General features: G+C 39.7%; 1 protein-coding gene across 11 annotated transcripts in view; it reads right to left on the bottom strand.

Moving 5' to 3' along the window:
* PHYHIPL (phytanoyl-CoA 2-hydroxylase interacting protein like) overlaps positions 1 to 23,944 on the bottom strand; it is a 129,135-nt gene that overhangs the window by 8,607 nt on the left and 96,584 nt on the right. For 8 of the 11 annotated variants that reach the window (XM_080598593.1, XM_080598592.1, XM_080598595.1 and 5 more), the window contains exon 2: positions 1,213 to 1,409. In XM_080598593.1, the coding sequence (XP_080454719.1) occupies positions 1,213 to 1,377 (165 nt within the window). In that variant the 5' untranslated portion in view covers positions 1,378 to 1,409. Of the gene's footprint in view, positions 1 to 1,212; positions 1,410 to 22,066; positions 22,159 to 22,922; positions 23,252 to 23,944 lie in introns of those variants that run through there. The other 3 variants (XM_080598587.1, XM_080598588.1, XM_080598591.1) reach the window with 3 other exon arrangements.

Here is a 23,944-nt window from a genome sequence, read left to right as displayed (position 1 = left end):
CATTTATAGTGGAAGGCATATTTATTCTTGCAGCATAAAATGGGAATGGGAGTTGAACTTCAAAGGCTGCCAGTCAAAATGTACTAATAGTAAGAAAAAAAAAAACACAAATCATTCATTACCACAATTAAAACTGGATCAGAGTAAAGGCTATTATAACATTAAATTTGGTAGTGCTTTGCGTACCACTTCCTAGCAACTGCAGCATCTTGGCCAAACGTGTGAAATCCTTGATTTCAAATAGCAGTAAGTGATTCAAAAAGCAGTAAATGATTTTTGTTATGCTTAATGAATATGCTTAATGAATATTTAACAACCATGTTAAAAACAACAAAAAAAATCAAATAAGGAAGCATAAATGGAAGGTTACACACATGCTATGAACAGGGGTCACAAGAAAAATAGTCTCACAGTATTTGCAGTAATATTTTCTGGTTGTCCCATTGGTTTATACACTAAGAGTAGTTTAGGTGTTAGTAAAATTAGAGCTCTCATATTTGTCTGGATGGTTATTTGTGCCTTGGCAAACCTTATCTTTTAGGGATCTTGCCAAGACTACAGATAATTAATTTGCAGATGACTGTGGTGTTTAATCTCCTTTTCTATCTCATTCCATGTTTCTGTAGACATCTCAGTATTTGAACTGTTTGAGGTCGAAGCAAATTTTTCTGTATTTGATAACAATAGACTCGGCAATACGTTCAGTATGTCTCTCCATCAGTGGTTTAAGGAAAGAGGCCAGATGAATATTCAGGTCAATGCTGAATGCTGCAACCTAAGGTTGCTGGAAGCCTTCCTAGAAGTGCATTAGAATTTTTGACTCTTCTGTTGAAACAACATGTATTGCCATCATGGGTCTGTCGCTGATTGAGGACAGGCACAGAAAACATAAATTGTTTAAATAATGATTAAGAACTAGTCAGGAATAAAAATGTCTGTCTTACAATAAATTGTACAGCTTCCAAAACTGTTTTAGTTTCAAATGAAATAGAAAAGGTAATATTCCTTTCTCTATGAAACAAATGTGTTTGTGTGTACATGCACATAAGGTTTAAGTGGAAGTATTCTATGTAAAAAAAAATATTGCCAGTCAGATTAATCAAACCCACCTTGCCCAGATGTCCTATACCTGGTTTTGATCAGTTAATAAACCACTGAGATTCATGTATTTAAAGTCATGCATTTCCACCTTGATTTTTAAAAGAAAATTACCTTGTGTTTAAATTTGTTGGAATTCTTGTTTTCTTTCTTGTTGAGATCAATGAAGTAATGAGTGATGCGATCCTTTGATTTAGAATCCATGTCCCAAGAAATCTTGAAGGAATCACACGTGATGTTACTTATTTTGATGTTGTGTGGGACGGGAAGTTCCTCCATCTCTGCAATCCCACTATCTTGTGATTTATTCCCTGCATAAAAAAACAAGCATGATCAGCTAAAGTCCTACTAGATTCTGTTTTCTGTGGTCTTATATGATGATATCTCTGAACAGCCTTTAACAAAATCTCATAGGTGGTACTTAGAAGCAATGGTAAGGCATAATTATGCAAGCCTCAATTTGAATGACGAGAAATACTGAAAAGGGATGGCATTCCTCATATGAACAAGCACTAGTAACACATAAGTGGGCTTCATAGACTGGCTAATATCACAACTTTGTGCAGTTACAGTTTGAGAAAAAGAAACATCTGAAGTTTTCTGGTGCTACAATGATTAGTTAAGATGCCGGCAATGTCCACAGTTCAGTTAACATAATGGCCCTATCCACACTTGTCCATGAAATAAATACAAATAGAAATCACATGTGTCCTAAAAGTATTTTTCAAGAACAAAGTAAAACCACCCTTCTCAAGGTTTATAGATGATCTCTATACATACACATATGGAAAATACTCTCCTCCACAATGAAACAAATAACAAAGGGGTCATTTTATTGAGCCATAGTAAAAGGAACATATACACCAGCATCATTTTCTTATCTTTTTTCTATTGCCCGGTTGACACCCCCCACAGTTTCCTTAGGAAGGGTGGTGTTTTTTGGTTTTTTTTTCTTCTTCTTCTAATATCGCTAAGTGCATATATGCTGAATATAATGAACAAATGTCCCTAGAAGCATCACAGGTACCAAAATTAGGTCTTCCCTTAGTTCCAGGGCAACTTTGTTGCACAGCATCCAGTGAATATTATAACTCAGAAACATTAGGTGATCTTGTACTACGTAAAACACAATTCAAAAGCAAGCAAACAATAAAAAAGACCTGAAAGACAAGAGAAAAGTAAGTGGGTAAAAAGAAAAAAAAATAGAGAAAATGATGTAAGAGAAGGAATGAAGAAGCATGGGAAAAAAAAAAAAAAAAAAAAAAAAACACCCACCCTTAAATAAGAATAGAAAGAAACAAAGGAGAAAAAAAAAAAAAGTATGTATAAAAAACCAAGGAAAATTCCCAAATTGTGTCCAGAGGTAAAAGGCAGGGAACTCATGCTACAGTTGTACCAGAGATGTGTGGGGAACACATTATCAGAATTATTTTTAGTCAAATCTAAGTATAGCAAGAGGTAGTATTATACACGTCCATCATAACTGATAAAAAACTGGACACAAAGGGATCCAGTCAGTGATAATAATAAAATATGTGACTTGTAAATCATTAGGGACTTTTCAACCTATCAGCGTATGTTATCAAAGAGTTACATCAACACCTCAGTTCAGGAATTGTTCAGGTTGTTCTGGCTGTTCAGAATTCTCCACGTGGATACGCAAAATTCAGTTACAGTGCCTGAGAAATCCATATATTTCCAGGTGGTATTACAACAAGGTAATTTTATTGATGATGATTTAAAGAACCAATAATAATACTTTTCTATTTTTGTTTCATTTGATATATTTACAACCAACATGTCTTCTATTTTTTAAACATCTTATTGCCTTCCCCCCCATCACCCCCACCCCTTTTTAATCAATACCCGAGTCAGAAAGTGTGTGGTCTTCCTCAAAATGCTATGCTATTTGTTCCAGACACAGGGACTTTTTCAACAGCTGCACTGACTGCAATAGACTCAGGAATACCAGTCATTACTGAAGGCTTTCTGTTCATACAAAATACACAGTACATGCTTTTCCCTCCATGAGATTTCAGAAAGCTAGCAGGGAGAAAACAGCATTGTTTTGTTTTGTAAGCATTCTGTATTTGAAAAAATGACTAAAAGCTCTACCAGGTACACTGAAAAGTAACACGATTGCTCTTCCAGGAGCAAGGCTTTGTGTTTAAGCAGAAGATGGGGTGATGCTGCTGAGGTTCTCAGACCTACAGAGCTGGAGGGACTCAGATCCCTGCACACTGAATGACTGAATAAGGACATGAGCACAGACGCTGCCGTATATATCCATGATACTTCAATGTGCAACTTCGCTTCAAAACTGATCTTGTATACTCCGCACCTTTGGGCTCTAGCCACGTTATAAATGGCCCAGGTAATTTAAACTTCAGGAGACATGCAAAGCAGTAATGACCACTGACTTGAAGTAACCAAGATGAAAAAAGACTTCAGAGCACACTCATGACAGTTAAAGAGCAAAAGTGCTCCCACAAATGGCTACTGTTTTCTATATAATTTTTGGAAGTAATGTTTAGATGTCTGTGCTCCTCATCCATTTCATAGAACCATAGAATCGTAATTCCTTTACTTAAAAAGTGAATAAATAGCTTGAATGAATGCTTAAATAAATATCTCCAGATAATTTTTAGAAATATTTTTAATATGTCTTGAGAAAATAAAACTACTCACATTACTAAGTACAAAGCTATCTTTTGCGTGTGTGTGTGTGGTTGCACAAAATCCATAATAAAAACTTCTCTGAAATCTTTAAAATTCTTTGGAAGTGGAAAAAATAATTTTAGAGATTTTGAAATACAGAGTATAACAGAATATGAAATAAATAAAGCATCTCACAGTCATCACTAGCAAGCAATATTCTAGTTTCCCTTGTATTTAGAATATAAAGTATCTGTGATATATGTAACGCATATGTATATTTTTATACTTGTGTAGTTCTCAATGTCAAAAGCCATTGAATTGACAGGCAGTATTAGGAACCTGGTAATGACCAAGGATGCACGTACTAGACCAGCTTTCCCCCCACACAGATACAGCTGACTAACAAGGTAACATATTTGTACCTTGCCTTTTTCTCACCTGTGCTTTGGTAAATAGTTTGAACTGGTTTTCATACTGGAAAGCATATCCACTTCAAACCATTTCTTCCTTATACCAGCATCAATTAAAGAACAGACAACACTGGGAAATAGGAAATCTACTAAAAGCACAGATAACAGCTGAACTTACTCAAAAATAGAATATATTTTCCCTAAAGCATCCAAAAGTCCAGCTGACAAGAAGTTAGTACTGTTAGGATATGAAAATAAGTGGAGAAGGCCTTAGAACAAGCTGCTTTCATGTTAATCGTCTTCCCACTTCACTGAGGCTAAATTCGTCTTTCTTTGATGAAACATCACAATACATACAGGAATTGAAAACAGAAGCAGCATAGGAAATGTCACTCTGAATAGCTTCATATCAAATTAAAACAGATCAGCTTCCAATTAAAATGGCTGCTTTGTTTTGCATTCATGTTGCTTCAACAGTGGGTGCCACTGCAGGACTTGATAGAAACATTGCTCTCTGGTTTCTTTCAGGCAGAAAATTGTACAAAAGCTAGTAGTGAAACAAACCTGGTCTCACTGCCAAAAAACAACAACTAGGCATGTCATCCCTGCGTGCTGCAGAAACACCTCTGTTCCAACAACAGCAACAAAACAGCTTATTTCTATAACAAGCAATAGGGCTCAGTGATTCTTGACCCTTATAAAAAGTCAAAAACCACTCGTGTGCATAGGTCACACTGGAAGCATAAGACATTAAATTTCTACAAAGCCAAAGAATAAACACAAAATGCTAGCTTTACTGAGATCAGCTGAAGAAATGCAAGATTCATGTTTTATGCTCCTATTCACAGGCTTATCTCTCTCTGCCATATCCAGAGTTAAATTACAAGTTAAATTGTCTAATCAATTTTAAAGCAGTCATGATAGTCACTGCTGCAGCTGAGCCAAAATGCTGGCAAATGGGTAACAAACCAATTTTATTTATACACACACAGACACACTTAATTTAGTATCCTCATTATATCCTCTACGTACATAAATTATGTCTGAATGGGAAAAAAAGGCAGAAAATTCCCATTGAACTTCCATGGCTTTCATCTGTCCTTACTGGAGACAAATGATAAGACTCAGAAATTGGTAAATCTATGCTGAAAATATTTGGAAGAGGATTTTTTTTTTATTTGCCTCATCACTCAAATCAAATTGCTGAACCATGACATCTGCAGCAGTGGCAAGGCGGTAGGGACGAACCTGGACACATCTCCAGTTGGTAGTTACTGAACCCTCACAATCACTGAATTTTTATAATTTTAGAATATTTTATTATTCTTTTTCCTTCATTCTAAAAATGCAGAACTTTGCAGCAGGGCAAGGTAATACTTGCCTGCTTTTTCATTTCTCAGGCAAACTGTTTATGTTATCCACAAAAGAAATCCTGAAAGGACTAATTTGTAATCCATCCTTTAAGGCTATTTACAGCTCCCATAAGTAAGTTTTATGTAAGTAGACCAATAAAATAACACATTGATACCAGATTCCTGTGACACTGCACGTGGAAATTATGACTCTATTTCATTATTTGGAAGCACTAAAAAGATGGGCTCATGCTCAAAGTCTGTATACCAGACACCTGCAGTAGGACTCCTAAGCATTCAAGAACTCACTTGATTTGTACTCAGCAATCAAATCACGCCTCCTTTCCCGTAACTCCATCCATAATACTAATATGCCAGCTTTCACAGCATTAACTATGTAGCTGACTGCACTGTGAAAGCATGAAAAGTTATCCAGCAGTCAATAAACAAATTCACAGAAAACAGAACTTGCAAATGCTGGAATACAATGACATAATAGGCATCCATCAACTGGGGAAAAAAAAAAAAAAGGCAGGTATTGCAGCCATAATGAATGCAATTGCTTGTACTCACTGTGAAGTGAACTCATGAAATAGTCATTCAGCTGCAACGATGTCCATTAAGTGTGGAGAAATTAAAAGAAGGAAGGGCCAGGTGAAATCATTTTCTCTGCTGGAGCTGAGAAAGCCTCCCTTCACTAATTGTGGATGAAAAAACATATCTAAAATACTACTCTCTATCTGTAACGCAGACTTGGATACTAGGGAGAACAGCAAACAAAGTAATATAAGAAAGCTTTTCATAAAGCTATTTCTTCTTCATGGCATTGGACATTTGTCCAACATCTGGATAAAAAAATATCCATTTTACACATGGGAAAACTGTAAATATCTAAGCAGACTTTGGAATTAAGGGAGGGGCACTTTCAAACCATCACTCAACCAAAATTAAAGCTGTCCTAAGTAATGGTGGAACGTTACATATCTCTGAAGTGATGTAAATGCACTTTATATCACAGATCTCAAACATGCCAGGAGAACAACCAACAGAAAAGAGAAGAAAGCGATAAAATGGCTCTTCCCTGCATCATTTTAAAAACTCTCGTTGACTGCGTTTCCTGCTAAGGCATTGTCAGACTCACAGAATGGCTGAGGTTGGCAGGGACCTCTGGAGGCCATCTGGGCCAACTCCATGCTCCATGCCACGCAGAGCACTGTCTTTAAAAAGACACTCAAGGTAGTAACCCCAGCAGATTTATCTGTGAAGTGTCAGCTACAGGAAAACCTAGGAATTTGATCAAAGGAAACAAGACTAAGGTTTGTAAGCCAGAAGAAAAAAAAAGAAAAGAAAAAAAAAAGGCAAGGTGAGATCGTACCCACCTAGCAGAAAATTAAGAGCTAAAGCTGGATTCTTAATACATTCTGGTGGGATATCTGTAAACCCGAGATAGGTAAACGGGGATGAGAGGCACAGAGGAATGAAATACAAGATACAGTGAAGTTTTCAGTCTCAGAAGATCAGGTATGCATTATACACAGATACCAATAACACATGTAATAGACACAATAAAAGCCAAATAAAACCTTATGATACAAATTTGTTTTGTTTTTTGTTTTTAATGTCACCTGGTTTAGATATTAAAATATATCCATTAGGGAAAACAGAAAGTGTGTTTCTCAAATCAACATTTCCAATACAATGAGAGGCATTAGCTATGACCTTTTGAAGTAGAAATCTTTGATGAGAGGGATCAACGTGAAAAAGAGCACATCGGTACCATGGGGTAAGAAATCCTCTTAGTAGAGACTGGTATTATCGACTGAAAACAACTCGTTTAGATACAACAACTTGCGCAGAATGACCAGACACATTTTTATGAGCTCTGACAAATTTCTAGCTTTCTTTGTGTTGACAGATCAGCTGATCGGTTATATATCGGCTACATAAAGGCAAAACATTAAGTTTGTGATTCCAGGGAACTGCTTGTGTGTGACATTGAGTACTATAATTCAGTCTGAATTTTCTAACTTAGTGTGGAGGTATGTTACTTCCTCAAAAAATAAGGGAGAAGAATTTAATAGGAGGGAGAATTCTTCTTTCTGTATAACCATCAAAAATGACAGGAAAATTGCCAGGAAATTACATATGAGTTACACACTTTAAATTTATTTCATCATAAATATAATATCATGTTTTTCTCCTCAGCTTTGAAATGAATGGGGCTCTGTCCAACTGCTAGCTATGTAAGACTGTTCTACAGGACTGTGACAATATGTCCCTACTGAGCAAATTAATTAACCTGAATCTCAAAAGTTTCAATGTTCACTGCATCATCTTGCTTAAGAGACAACAAAAACACATAGAGGAAATACAACTACAACAACATTTATAAAATGATCAAGTCAAGGCAGTTATTTCTTAGGCCACGTCAGTGACACTTCTCCAGGATGGCAATCCTTTTTCAAAATTCAACTTGCTAGCCGTAGCCACCTAAGTAATATTTATGTGTTATTCAGTATCTGTGCTTCTTTTCTTGTACAAAAAATGAGTGAATTGTCTCAGACTCTTAAATGCCTCTCCCCCTCTTTCACCCAGAATCCTGGTAAACCAACTCCTAATACATATTTTTATGTTTATATAAACATATTTTAAAATATTTTCTAAATACATATCCTTGTAAAACCAATTCCCACATTAAATAAAAAGAGAATGCCTGGCTCGATAAATCCTGTTAGAGGAATAAACCTCTCTAAATCTTTCTCCTCATTTCCTCCCCATGTCTGACACTAGTGTTGTGTATTTTCTAGTAAGATAACGTGCACTCCTCTGTCCAATTTTATTTTTTGTTTAAGTTCTGAAAATTAAATATTATTTATAACAAGAATATATCTATATTTACTGAGAGGTTTGGAAATGTTTGTTATACATTCAGATTCCCTTGTTACTTGGTTTAACTCAAAGCGTAATTCCTTCCTACTAATCTACACCATTGACTTCAGCAGCAATACTCCACACTGCAAAACGAAGAAACCTAGACTTTGCGAGCACAGTTGACCCTTCAGCACAGCCAGCTTCTTCAGCAGTGAGTGCACCCCAAAACTGTGCCTACGTAAACTTCACTGGGTGATATCCACAAGGGTTACCTAGCCATTGGCAGAAATTTGAAGCTGAATGAGTTTATGAAAGCGATATAAATTTTCTAGTTTCTGCATTAAGGAATTTCTCTTGGTAAAAACTCTTACAAAAGGCTCAATTCTTCCTCTCTCTCCCATGGAGAACAAATGCCCTGCACAATCAGTCCCATGATTCACATCAGGAGCAGACCAGTACCTCAGTCCTGCAACTGACAGCAACAAATGTGCAGGCTTAGTTCCCACCGAGCAGTGCCCCGCTCTCCCCAGCATCATTTCTCACTGCCTGCTGCCAGCTACAGGACTGAGACCCTGTTCCACAAGCAGCCTCTCGCTGCATGAAGACAGCTCAGAGACTCGGTTGCTGCCTGACAAGAGGTGTAGTACAGCAACTGAAGGAAAGCGTATCATGAAAGAAAAGCATTCAGCAGTCTTGAAGGTTTGCCATCCGCATGAATACTAACTCAGCCTGGATGTTGGTCTGCCCTCAGTGAAAGTGCTTGAATATCACACACTTTGAGATCTTGGGCTGATGGGATGTCAGGGGCTTACCTTCCTCAAAGGTGTATGTCTCCACTAACACCATGGGAAATACACAGCACAAGTGTGGCAGACCTGACAGCCAGCAGCAGCAAATAGAGAGTTTCGCTGATATATTTTGGACTATGATTATGCCATCAGAACTAAAGGGCTCTGGTCTAACATTCTCTCAGCAGACACTGAATGCAACATGAGGTTAAACAGGAAATTAAATACATCTGTACAGAGAAGGTCAGTATCGTTAGGAAGCAGAAATCAAATAGTCCTGTTGTAACACTTCTGTGGAATATAAATTTTGGCTTAGACACAAAATTCTTGCAAGTGGGTTTGTTGGGCCATACATACATATTCCTTCAAAGTTAAAAATAATAAAACCCAATCATTTCATTGACACTTAAAAATGACAGTAGATACAGTACCAAGGAAAAAGCGGGAACACGGGAACAACACTCCTGCCATAGATGTCTGTGGAACACCTGGAATAAATTTTACGCAAAAGATGTGTTCTCTAATGTAAATACAGACTGGCATGCGAAAGATTTTATACATACTACTTGCAATGATGTTCATGCACAATACTTATATATATACTTGATTACAAATATCTAATGATTCATATCTAAAGGTGACAGTGAATCGTGGAAGCTCATAAGTTTCACAAACCCAAAGCCTAAGGCAAAACCTGACCAAAAGTCCAATCAGCAAAACTTTGTGCAGTTGCTAATACAGCAAGGCTGACCTCATTCATTCACTGAGATTAAATTTTTCTTGGGTATCCTAATGTCTTAGAAGTATTTAGTATTTACACTCAACTCATTCAAAACTAAACAACATTTTCAGGATGTCAATAGCAGCCTAAAAAAAAAAAAAAAAAAGTGGCTTTCTGACAGACTGAGTACTAAACTGGAAAATGATGTGAATCCTTTTTCAGTTTCCCAACGCCTTATGCATACTTTCGGAAGACAATTCTTATAACTGCATACCTTCATGTTTCTGGAAAGTACACACAAGACTGGACCCCTATTACCCTATTTTTTCTGCTTCCTTTCTATATTTTTCTTACATGTAAATTGAGGTGTGTTACTAAAATGCTAAGCTAAACACACAGGTGCACACAAAATTTCATTTTCACCATGTTAAAAAATTGTAAGAGGAAATTAAGAAAAAAGAGACATTTCATTATCAGATAAAAATGCACAACTGGAAGGTTGTGAATAATCATGTGGGTACATATTTCTTCACCAAGGACCAGCAAAACTGTAGGACACTAAAATGACACACACACCATGTTTACTTTTCCCCCTCCTCCAAAGTATGCAGATCTCCTGACCTTACCATGATCTAAGGACTGATCTAATCTTCATGGTAGAGAGCTGAGAATTACTGTGATCTCCTTTTATGACCTATGAGTAGCAAAAATGAATAAACCGAACTGGCCAGATGAGCTGTGACTGAGTACAACCACCAACAACTGTGAGTGTCTCCTCACCCTTTCTTCTGAACCAAAATTTATACCAATATATTGTTCCCACTAAAGTTCTCTTAGGCTGCTTATATTATAGATGTATTTTTAGTGTACCTTGTCACACTGAAGCTAAAAAAGGCTTCTCTGGAACCTTCTGTAGAGTGAGAAATGCAGTGTGGCAAAAGTGGCTTCAGCTACTGCTGCTGTGACAGATGTTGGGCTGCCCACATCTCAGTTGGAGGACCATGACAGGTGGAACAGAGACTTTCCACCTGTGGTCACTGCAATTATAAGCGAAGAGTTGTATCAGCTCAACATTTCCAAGTCCATGGTGCCTGATGGGATTCATCCCAGAGTGCTGAAGGAAAAGGCATATGGAAAAGGCTGGACCCCTCCCAACAATTTACCAAAGATTGTGGGAGTCTGGGAAGGTCCTGGCTGACTGGAAGCTAGCCAATGTTATACCCATCTGCAAAAAGGGCATGAGAGAAGAGCCAGGAAAATACAGACAACTCAGTCCCTGGAAAAGGTATGGAGAAGATTTTCCTGGGAGATATTTAAAAAACAAAGCTATTATATGGTCAGCCACATGGTGGGTGAAAGGAAGGTGGCGGACGTAATCTTTATGGATTTTAGTGAGGCCTTGCACTGTCCCTCATGGCATCTTTCTGGACAAACTGTCCAACTGGTAGATAAGCAGGTTCAGGCTATGCTGGGTGATGAACTGGCTCAACAGTAGGGTTCAAAGGATTATACTAAATGGGGCTACACCTGGCGGGCAGCCGGTGGCTAGCCGTATTCCCCAAGGCTCAATTCTAGGGCCAATCCTGTTCAACATTTTCTCAATGATCTGGAGGCAGGAGAGGAATGCATCCTCAGCAAGTTTGCTGATGATCCTAAACTGGAAGGTGCTGTTGATGCCCTGGGGGGATGAGAAGCCTTGCAGAGGAATCTAGATAGACTGGAGTACTGGGTGATCAGAAACCGCATGGAGTTCAACAAAGGAAAATGCCAAGTGCTGCCCCTGGGATGGAGTAATGCCAGGAACAAGCACAGACTGGGAGACGAGTGGCTGGAGAGCAGCTCAGCAGGAAGAGCCCTGGGGGTGCAGCTGACAGCAGGCTCATCATGAGCCAGCAGTGTGCCCTGGAAGCCAAGAGGGCAAACTGCATTTTGGGGCGCATTAAACACAGCACAGCCAGACAGTCAAAAGAGGGGATTTTCCTGTTATATTTAGCATTAGTGGGGCCTCACCTTTAATATTATGTGCAGTTCTGGTCTCTACTACATAAAAATGATGTCAGAGTACTTGAAAATGTCCAGAGGAGGGCAACGAAGCTTACAAAAGGGCTGGGAAGTGTGTCCTATAAGGAGAGGACACTGGGGTTCTCTAGCTTGGAGAAAAGGAGGCCGAGAGGCAACCTCGTTGCTCTCTGCAACTTCTTGAGGAGGGGAAGAGCAAAGAAAGGTGTCAGTCCCTGCTCCCTGGTCACCGATGGCAGGATGTATGGGAACCATGAGGTGCACCAAGGGAGGGTCTGACTGAACACTGAGAAAAATTTCTTTACTGTGAGGGTGGTCAAACACTGGAATGGGCTTCCTAGCGAGGTGGTTGATGCCCCGTGCCTGTCAGTGTTCAAGAGGTATTTGAACAATGTCCTCTATTAATTTGCTTTAACTTTGGCTAGCCCTGAGGAAGTCAGGGGGTTGGACTCAATGATCCTTGAAGGTCTCTTCCAGCTGCACTACTCTGTTCTACTTAAAAACCATTGGTTTTCAGGCCCCTGACCGTCAGAGCAAGAGCAAGGCTAGTGCAACCCCACCTTCTTGAAATCAAACAGGGCATCATAGTAGTCTGTTAACGCTAAGCCACCACAGTATTTACTACTAATTAAAGTAATGCTCCCGTTTTGTTCAGCACAGCAAACTTACTGTACATGGGTGGTAAGTGGCTCTCCTCAGCATGTGCTGACTGCAAGATGCATTTTAAAAACAAATTTTAATTAAAATGAGCATTTCTCAGCTGCTGAAAGAGAAACAAGGTAGTAAGGGATGTAAACAGCTCTAAACCATCTTCTAGCTTAATTTAAATGTCATCTAAAAAATACAATGAACTATACAGCCACTTATATGCACTAGAATTTGCATCTGGACAGTTATAAGAAATTCAGATTTTGAGAGGTAGTTGCTACACCAGAAACACTACTACAGAGGCAGATCAATTTATCATACGTAACTTGTTCATTTAGCAGGAGAAGCCTGCGTTGTCAGATATCTATGCATCCTTATGAAATTCTGTACGACCATACTTTGGACTGCACTCAGACCCATTTTGTGGTGTATTTTTGGAAGGATGCTGTCTCAGTATTACAGCAGTTCAGTACTGTGTTGCTGGAAAACAGAGAATGACATTTTCCTGCATGCAGACTCCCAAACAGTTGATTATTAAAGGACAGATTTTGGAGCAGGAAGTGATCTGGAGCTTCTTATGGCATGAGGTTTCTCTCTCCTGATGAATAAACAAGTACAGCTGCCTCCAAGATGGTGAAATTGCCTATGTCTCCAAGACTAACAATGAAAGAAAACAGATCTAACAGATGAAGGCACCAACTGTATGGCCCTGGACAAGTTGCTTGGGGCCAGACTCTTATCCAAGTTACTCTGCTCTAGGTCACTGACCTAATTGCTCCAATGCTCTTCATCTAACAGTGTAACTGAAGGCAAAGCATTGCCCTTAATCTTCTACTGCTGTTAATATTAACTGTGTATTAGAGAAATGAGTAGCCTTTCGAACATGATTTGTACTTTCACATGACACTGAACAAAATGGAGAGGCAAACAAACTTCAATTTTAGTTGAATATTATGAAACTCACATTCACACTTGTTCTACCTCATTCTTATTTGACTGGCAACAACTTGTGCCATTTACTGCAGCTGTGTCTTAATCAAAAACTAAAAATGTTACCTATCTCAAGTTAGGTCAAGTGAGTTCAAATCTAGCAAGGAGAGGGAGCCTTGTATTCACGCGAGCTTTAATTTGACCTGTCAGCATGTCTGAAAACTACAACTGCCTTAATCGCACAAGAATTTTCATTTAAGACCCACTTTTATTTCAAGCAAAGGGAAGCCCACAGAGAAAGGCAAGACTCATCGCTTGAAGGGCAGCAGAGAGAACTCAAGGCTGAGGAACACAATTTTACTAAGCTTTCTTGAGCATGCAGGGTGCTCAGCATGAGTGGGCTTTTGTAACTCACTGGGTACACTGGCAGTCTGCAGCATGAATGAGCATTTCTTTACTTCAACACACTGGTAATTGCTGCGTACCTCTCACACAGATCTCCTGTAAGGAACAGAATTTGGCTCTGTTTTACACCAGTTTCTGCTTTTTAACTGTGATTTGAAATGTATTACATAATCTCAATAGCCGAGGACATTCTACTTCATAACTAACTCTTGTACTATTTTTTTAACGTAATTTTTATGCAGGTTTCCAACCTTCTCTTAAGACACTGACAAATGAAGGGGTTTTAAGAGCCTTTTTTTGGCAGGGGCTGTATTTGTCTGTTTTGTTCCACTTTTAGTTGGTTTCCTAGGACAACCAAACATAGGCAAGGTCTTTGCATCCACATAGGATGTGGGTCTGCCACTGGTTCACTGTTACTAACTTTCGAACCTCTGACAAGAGCAGAGAGAAGGTCATAGACGATTTAGGTTGCTACCACCGTTACTAAGGTAGGCAGACATGCAGAAATGAGAGAGGATGCTGTTAAATACTCCACATCAAGGGCAGGGCTACAATGGATTCAACCTTTTCACAGATACTAGAATATACAAATGACATAGCTGTGAATACTGTAGTCAAAAGCAAGCTTTAAGCCGTGTTTTCACCATGTTAGAATTCACCCTTCCCTAGGAGAGAAGCTGCATAGAGTACAGGCTGTGCAGGCTTATTAGAAGTCTTGACTCCAGCTCATCATTTTCGTACCCTGATGGCATCTGTAATAGACAGCTCATATAGGTTCCCTGATGTCTAAATGAAAACGAGAAAATTCAAACTGAAGTCCTGATGTAATTAAGTTAAAAGAAATCTATAACAACTCCAAACCGTCAGATTTAAATCCATTGGAAATCCATAGTCCTCAATAGCTCCAGAATTTTTATTATTTTTTTAAAACGCAGCTCAGCTGGATGCTTTAAATAGTTTCCATAATGAAGTCTTCTGTGGTCTTATCACCCAGCCTATCAAATAGTCATTGGATCATAATAACATGGAATCAATCATGACCATGCTAAGACAAAACGGAATTAGTGCCTACAGAGAAATAGCTGTACAACTTACTACAAATTTGGTAAGCCAATCAAGTCCCCTTGGATATGTTACTTAAAAATAATTCAGACTCAGATTCATTTTTCATGTTTCAGATTTAGAACATTCAAAGGCATCCTAAGTAATACTTTCCAATTCACACTCCCTACCACGTGAGCTAAATTTAACAAGTGTACTAAGATATACTGAAGGATTTAGGTTCACTTTCTGCTTTCTGCTTTTCTGTTGGCCTTTCTGCTTTCATCTCAAGCTCCGCATACTTGAATTAGCACTGACAGCCTCACCAGACAGCCTAGGTAGTTTGCTGATGGTTTGCTCAAGGAAGCAACTCAGAAACCAGCTGAGCATTAAAGAATGTATAAAAATAGGAGGAGGAGAATCAGTATTTTGTTTCCACATACAGGTCCTGATTCTGTCTTTCCTGCACTTGTACAGTTATGAGGAAGCACAGAGTACTGGACATGTTCCTACCTAAACAAAGTGACGAAGGGAAGTAAGGAAGCTACATGCAACTTATTCAATGGGTTGAGGTTCCAAAGCACGGCACAAAGCACTTCACAGACAGAAGAAGCAACGAAATGTACCTGGAGCTTCAGGTGCCTCCAATTAGGAGAAAAAAGTAAGCTCTACTTAAGGGCAGAGCTCAGACAATCCCAAGAAATAGTGTATGCGTGAAGTCCTACTGCTCAAATTTGTCCATTCATGAAGGGTAAGGCGGTAGCTGTATCACCACAGAGCACGTGACGCTGGCTAAAATTCCAGCACGTTCCACAAGCGAAGGACAAAATTTTGATGTCATGGATTGACTGAGCTGTAGTGGGTTTACGTGGCAAGGTTTTGGCAGCAGGGGACCATAGGGGTGGCTTCTGTGAGAAGGATCTAGAAGCTGCCCCATGTTAGGTAAGGGCCCCACTGCTGACCAGAGCCGAGCCCATAAGTGATGTTGTTTTGTGCCCCTGTGAGAGCATATTTAAGACAGGGGAAAAAAAATGCTGAGCCACACAGCAGCTGGGAGAGTGAGAGGAGTGAGGAACAGCCTTGCAGGCGCCAAGGTCAGTGAAGAAGGAGGGGGAGAGGTGCTCCAGGCGCCGGAGAAGTCCCCTGCAGCCTGTGGTGAGGACCATGGTGAAGCAGGCTGTCCCCCTGCAGCCCATGGAGTACCACGGTGGAGCAGGGTTCCACCCTGCAGCCCATGGAGGAGACCACGGTGGAGCAGGTGGGCCTGCACCGACGGAGGCTGCGGCCTGTGGAAGACCCCTGCCGGAGCAGATTCCGGGCCGGACCTGTAGCCCGTGGAGAGGAGACCACGCAGGAGCAGGTGACCTGGCAGGAGCTGCTGCCCGTGGGGGATCCAGGTTGGAGCAGTTCGCTCCTGAGGGATGGACCCCGTGGTATGGACCCATGTCTGGAGCAGTTCTTGAAGAGCTGCTGCCTGTGGGCAGCCCACGCCGGATCAGTTCGGCAGGAACTGCATCCCATGAGAGGGACCCCACAGCACAGGGGACAAGAGTGACCGAGAAGGAGCGGCGGAGAAGAAGCGCTATAGACTGACCATAACCCCCATTCCCCCGTTCCCCTGCGCCGCTCGGGGGGAGGAAGTGGAAGAGGGTGGCTGGGGGGGAAGGTGCTTTTGGTTTCTTTCCTTTGTTTCTCACTTCTCTAGCTTGTTAGTGATAGGCAATAAATCTTACTTTCTCCCTATGCTGAGTCTGTTTTGCCCGTCATGATAATTACTGTGTGATCTCCTCGTCCTTATCTCAACCCTTGAGCCCTTTTCATGGTATTTTCTCCCCATTCCTCTTTGAGGAGGGGGAGTGAGAGAGCGGTTGTGGTGGAGCTCAGCCGCCCACTCAAGTAAAACCACCACAAAAACAGATAGGCCTAGGGGTTTTCACGTCCTGTAATTAGAGATGTGTCTGGAAATTACATTTAGAGTTTAAAATCCAGAAAATAATAAGAAATGTTACCACTCTGAAAGCCATGTTTACCACTAACTTGAACATAAAATTACCAGCGTAACATCCATCATTAAAATGTAAGTGCATATTTACTTTATGTTACCAGATGCACCTTACAATTAGCATTAAAATACAATCTGCTACACACTCATCCTTATTCTTATCCCTTAGTTTATATAAACTTGCGTATAATTTCCCTTTACATACGTGAGATTAAAAGGACCGAAGACACAACATGAATCACTCTGCTGATGCTTGCATACTTGTACTTATGGCTGGCCAAGATTGAAAGAGCTTTTAAACATCTTTTCACCCTGCTGATTTTGAAGTCCATATGTCTTCAACCATAAGTACACACAAAAGAGAACTGAAAAAAAAAATCCACCACAGAATAATCTTTTAAAAATGTTTTTTCTTCTAGCCCTAAAAGAGGCAAGATGAAATCCAGACAAACCGAAACTTGAAGAGATAAAGTTTGTATTAGATACGTGTCTGTATGTGTCAGGACTGAATGCACACACCCAAAGTTAGGAAGAATATAGTTGTAAGATTGTGAAGATGCTGAGTTATGAATCTAAATTTACTTTTACACAGTCCTATTGAAGTCAGTGGAAAAGCTCAGGGACTAAACTCACGGGATACCTCTGACAATTGCAAACTGCACAATTCTCCTAACTAGAGTACATTCATACACAAAGCTCAACATGGGAATTCCTCAGACTGTTCTTATCGTCCTAGAGCTGCCAGCTGTGTCTGACTTAACAATATTGGAGAAATAAACTCCAGATACTGGTCTGTATGTGGAACTGAGAGTGCAACTCTGGTAACAGTTACTTCCTTTCATTCCGCAGGAATAAAAGAGTAACACTAAACTAGTTTTAAGGTTTCCCCTTTTTGGCAGCAGCTAGAACTGTCAAAGCTCAGAGAAACTGTTGTTAGGTTATGAAAACACTATAGCTAATCATTGTTTTTGAAAACATCCATGCAAAACAGCTTACTCATTCAAGCATAAATAAAACAAGAACACTGTGAAAACAATAAAATAAAATTGATTAATGATTCAACTACAAACACCACTGTGAAAATTGATCCAGCTACAAACACTAAAACAAATTCTAAACAAACCTTCTGTGCTGAAGGAAACATTTTCAAGGTCACATAAAGGATGCTGTGCTGTATAACAAAACAGCGTTGAAATCACAGGAAGTGATGTTGGAGCAGAGCTTTCTTTCGTTCCAATATCATAAGCATTTCGTTTGTAGTACTTTCCTATGACAAATTTTTATACATATATCATTGATTGAAAATGGCAGCAGAATTTTTTCAGACATGTTCCTAAATATTTAGGGTGGTGAGGCACTGGAACAGGTTGCTCAGAGAATCTGTGGGTGCCCCATCCCTGGAGGTGTTCAAGGCCTGGATGGGGCCCTGGGCAACCCAATCTGTTGGGAGGTGTCCCTGCCCATGGCAGGGGCTGGAACTGGATGAGCTTTTAAGGTCTCTTCCAACCCAAACCCTGCTATGATTCTATGACTTGGAAAAAGTACCTCAAGTGATATGCTTAAAACTGCTATCAAGACACAAGAAAACAGTGGATGATTCTGGGCCATGTTCAGGCAGAATTAAAAATAGCTTTCCAGGTTACATAAAGCACAAAAGGCCATGCATGCTGGCAGCATGGCAGACGTATCTACTGTACAAAGCAGACAAAGAAAAACAAGCCCAGACTGGAAGGACTTTTAAAGATTACCTCCTCAGTCGTGCGTAAAGATGCTGACACTACTTCAACAGCACAAAGAGAACTGAAACCTACCCTATTCCAAAAGCTGGGGCCTCCAAACCTGCTTTACAGAAGCCATGAATAATAAGAGGTAGAACAAATTACAGGGAATGAGTAAAGAAGGTGATCTTTCTAGATCATGGAGGGAAAAAAAGGAAAATTAATGAGGCAGAAAAGTCCCAGAATGAAAAAACAAGGTCAGGAAGATAAGCTTCAGCAAGTCTTTGGAGCCAATTTAAAACAATGATGCCTGACTGAAACCAATTCAAAAATAAATGAGGAAATACAAGACATCTCTACATAATAATGTGATATAGCCCTTCCTCCTTCCCCCCCCCCCCCCCCCCCCCCCCCATGACAAAACAGTCTTCTGCTCATTCTAGAACCTATGACTTCTGGGACCAAGGACCTCACTGGAAGGGTCCTGTAAAAGCTGAAGTGGCCTGTAGCACTGACTGATCTAGGTTATACAGGCATAACTGTAAGGTAAGTAACAAGCTCAGGGAAGTTTGACTCATAGTAGGCTGAGAAGAAAACTGCTACATATAGTTTAAGATAGAAGCTGAACAGATGAAGAGGTTACTAACAACATTTACTCAAGAAAAACAGCTTTTGTCTTTGAGATTTTCAGTTTATGTGAAATTTTAAGTGAGGGGGTGGCTTGACATTCCTACTTCTCAAATGCTGGAGACAGTAGTATTTCTCTTCCCTAAATGATTCCTCCTGCCATGGTAGTTACTAAGAACTTGATCTGCAAGGCTGAACACCGGCTGGCAGAGAGGAGACTGACACACGGCAAAGCATGAAAGGAGTTCAGGTGCCTAACGGACTACCACAGAGCCCACAGCTTTTTTCCAGGCTAAATAAGCATCTTCACGAACGTTCTGGAAAGAGACATCACATTTCTTTATTGCAGACAACATCAAAATAGGAGCTGCAAACACGGTGTGGCTTAGAAACGTAGACAGAAAGTGATAAAATGGATTCTGCTACAGAATAAATAAAAATGCATTTGGAAATTATAATCTGGAAGAACAAAAGCCACAAAAGAAGGGACATACATAGGAGGCAGTAATGTTTAAAATACCCTAATTTAAAACAGTGAAAATTAACTACAAAAAACTCATCATACACTTGAGTTTCAACCTAGCAATATCAGCTTATAGCACTGAGAGAGAACAGTGTTTCTGTATGTGAGTCTGGCATAATTACACATCAAGCATTTAAGATGATTTACAGCAGATCTAGGAAAGTTTCAGTGAGCAATAACTGAGTCAGCTAGGGGCACAAATAAAACGGCAGACGACTTAAATAGCTAATCATATGTAGCTTGGTTGTTGACAGATCAAACAGTTAATAATCTATTAAACAGATTGCATAACACTCTAAAAGGAGAAGAGGAGGGAGGAAGAAGGAAGGAAAATGACCCTAAAAATAAAGAATATTAAGGAAGGATGGAAATAATTGCATTTCTTGACACAAGAATGTTGAAAAGTTATTTTTCAGCAAAGTCTCGCTAGTTATTAATGGCATCACTGCTTACCATACAAAACAAGAGTGTAAAATATTTGCATCAGTGAGATGAAGTGAAAGACATAAGCAAACCATTATTCTTCTTCTCTTCCACAATTCTAAACATCATTTATGAAGACTTCAAATAGTTGCTTGGACCCTTTTAATATACTTCTGTGTCCTAACAGTAAGGAATGTTACATGTGGAAATTTGTGCCTCTGGCAAAAATGTCAAGCTGAAATGATAATAAGTACTTCTATTTGCAACAAGAGAACTTTTGAAGCCATATGCAAGATTCTGGCTCCTACCTGACAATAGCATTATTGCTTGTCACAAAAAAAATAACCCCTAACTTTGCTAATTTGAAGTTCTGCCAACTAAGATGAAATTTTATGGAAAAAAAAATGCATTAATCAGTTGTCCCTATCATTCAAATTCTAGAAAAGTGATGCAGTTTGCAGTTGAAGAGCATGTGTTTAAATCTACAGACTTGCAGTTAGGGAGAGAAAGAGAAATGACAATAACCTCTGAACTTTGTGTGATATCTGAATATCACACAGGCGTCTCTGTTATACTAGGTCTTAACATAAGGATTATCTATTATGCTCAGAACTCATTATTAACAAAACAAAACACAATAACAACAAACTATGCAAGTCTCATTCAGGACACTGAGTATTACTTCCAAACTTGTATCTCTCAGTTGTTCTTCGTGTAGGAGTCCACCTAGAAATTCATTTTTTTCCTGTCTCTCTGACTTACAGGACAATATTTCCAAAATAGCAGTGACACTGCTCCGTAATGCCATGAAAGGGATTTGAAGAATGGCTTCAGAGCCTGGATGATGCCACTCTATCCCTCCTGTTCAAAAGACAAATATGTACATGATATGGCCAAGGAAACTCCTCTCATCTACAAATTCCAGAAATGTGTTGCAGAATGCCCTGATAAACCCAACATGACAATAAACTTCTGAAATAAATAAGAAAACATGAGACAACCTCAAATAGCATGGAAAGCCAGAGATACAAGTTGTTTATACAAGACAGAAATGCCATCTTAGCTTGTATGATGTAATACCTATATAAAGGCTTTTTAGACTAAACAATTTTGATGGTGTCAAGTGTTTGGATGGTGATTGAATTGATTTACGTAACTGAAGCTGGCTAAGACCCCGATTCCAGTTGTGATCCTGACACCCAAATACTATCTTCATATATTATGAACACACAGAAAAAACAAAACAAAACAAAACACTTTAAAAACAGGTTAGTAAGACTGTATAGTTTAAACCATCAATAGTTAGAAACATCAGAATGAAGCATACTTGAATAACCTTAAATTGTCCCCTTTGTATGTTCAAATTATGATATAGTCTTTAATTGCATGATTACATACTATTTTTCTACACAAATTCTGACTCATTCAACATATTGAATAGTGCGTACATAATGAACTATTTTTCTTTTAACAGCTATTCACTATTGTTCAGTGTGTAGTCCCAGGACTTATTTATTACACATTATTCAGATTCTGCTCTGAAGACAAAATTATGAATTTAATCATGGGCTTTTCCAAGTACCTCATGGGTTTTCCAGGCTACTATGGTGCCTGGCTGCTTAACAAACATTCATTAGTTTATTTTGAAAACATCTCTGTGAGGGAAGGAAATAATATTACTTCCATTTTACACATAGAAAAGTGAGGCATAGAGAAATTAAAAAAAAGTTACTTTCAGTGCCTATTTAACATCATTAATATCTCTCCCCACCCCCCAAGCATTTAGCACCGTGCTTTCTGTACGTTCAAAGTCTCACTCTCACTGACATTACCTGCAAATGATGACTCTCAGTACCCTTGAAATCCTGATAGCACGGTTCCAGAATCAAGCACCCAGAAAAGGAGGAACACGAGTAACAAATCACTGTGAAAAGTAGGTAGCTCTTGCTCAGCTTCATGCAGGTCAGACAAAATTTTTTTTCTCCATTATTTCTTCCCGTACTTTGCTTCCAACACGACCACTCAACATCCCCAGTATTCACGACACAACCTTCAATGTCCTAGCACCATGCCAGTTCTGCATAGAGGACTGTACTTTACCATTTCCTAGCTTTAAGAGCTTAACTTGGTAACCCTAACAACCCATTATGTCTGCCATTTCTTAGGTCTTACAAAACAGCACCTGAACAAAAGATGAAATTCTACTTGTAGCTTCGTATCAATCCTCACATAGGTAACCAGCAGCGTTGGAACATTTAGGTGCACAGTTAACAGCCACCTGCATAGTACCACCTGAACTAAACAGCCTGCTGTCAGCCATACCAAACTGCCATCCTTCAAATGGATAAGCACTGAAAAAGGATGTCATGCTTTGCCAGGGGATTTTAGATATCTTTGCCGGTAAATAAACAAGGAGATGGCATCTGGCTATGGAACGTTGCATGTACTCATACACACTGACCTTTGTCTGCCTACCACCAAAAGATAGCTACTTCTGTCCTCTTCCTTGAGCTTGTTCCTGTCCTGCCCCTTCTTCCACTGCCCAGCCACCCTCCAGAAGTCCTGTTCTTCATTCCTAAGGCTGTCATTTTGGTCCCAGCCTCTTTGCTCAGCAAGTCTCAGTTACATTAATTTACCCCTAATCTCTGTGGTCCAAACTGCCCCGTTCCCCCACCCACATTGTCATACTTTCCGTCTCTTCTTTGCAGACAGGTCTCCAGGTTTTCTCTTCTTCACAGGCTCCCAATTCTAATTCCATCCTCATTCACCCAACTCATCTAATCTGGGTGAACACCTCCTCCTCTTATTTTCCCAACTTTTCTTCTCTGGGTACCCCATCCAAATCTGGATTTCCTCCCTTGCTACTTCATCTTCTTTTCCCATTCTCATTCGAGGTCATTCTTCCCACCCATTTTCACATGCAATTTAATCCTCATAAACATCTCCACCTTTTAAGTTTCTTCTGTTCTTTCGCCCTCAACCAGCCGCAGCCTGTCTCTACTAGCTCCATGCCCGTGTGCCTTCTGGGCCAATCCTCTCGCTCCTCTCCCAGTCCAATACTCCCAAGTTCCAACATCTTCGTTGAAGATTTGCTGCTCTGCTTTTCTCCTTTTTGCATTTGGATAGGTGCCTTTCTCTCCCCAGCTGCCTGTGCCAACTGCGGGAGCACAGAAAGCAGATGACAGCGTCGCTGCTCTCCCGCTGGCAGGACTCCAGCAGCCCAAGTGCAGGCATCTGTAGGGGGAGCCCTGAACAACGAAGGAAATTCAGCTCCTAAAATCTGTCACTGTTCTTTCTACCAAGTCTCTGAAAAGGAGAGTTTTTTCAAAATTTCGGAAGTTATATATACATTCACAGAATTGGCCTGTTCATGACGCAAAGGCCATCTATCTACTAAAGGTTAATACCCAGGTAGGGTCAATACAAATTTCGCAAAATGGTCACCAGAATTTTAAACACAGCTCAAACATTCTTTCCCTGCCTAAGTTCACAAAAATATGGCTGCAACATTCAGATACGGCAAAGGAAAGCAACAAATGATGTGCTTTTTTTCTGCAAAGTCAGTTCATTAGAGTTCTAAGGAACTAAATGTTGCCCTGTGCAACAGACTAATACAAATCTGTGCTAGTAGACACAACTAAAATAAGAAAAAAATGCAAGATATATTCATAAATAACAAAGAATGCTGAAAATAAGAGCTGATAATTGGC

The sequence above is a fragment of the Anser brachyrhynchus genome (genome assembly GCF_964034855.1).
Source record: "Anser brachyrhynchus genome assembly, chromosome: 6".
Classification (NCBI taxonomy): Eukaryota; Metazoa; Chordata; class Aves; order Anseriformes; family Anatidae; genus Anser; species Anser brachyrhynchus.
This window is presented reverse-complemented; position numbering and strand designations above follow the sequence as displayed.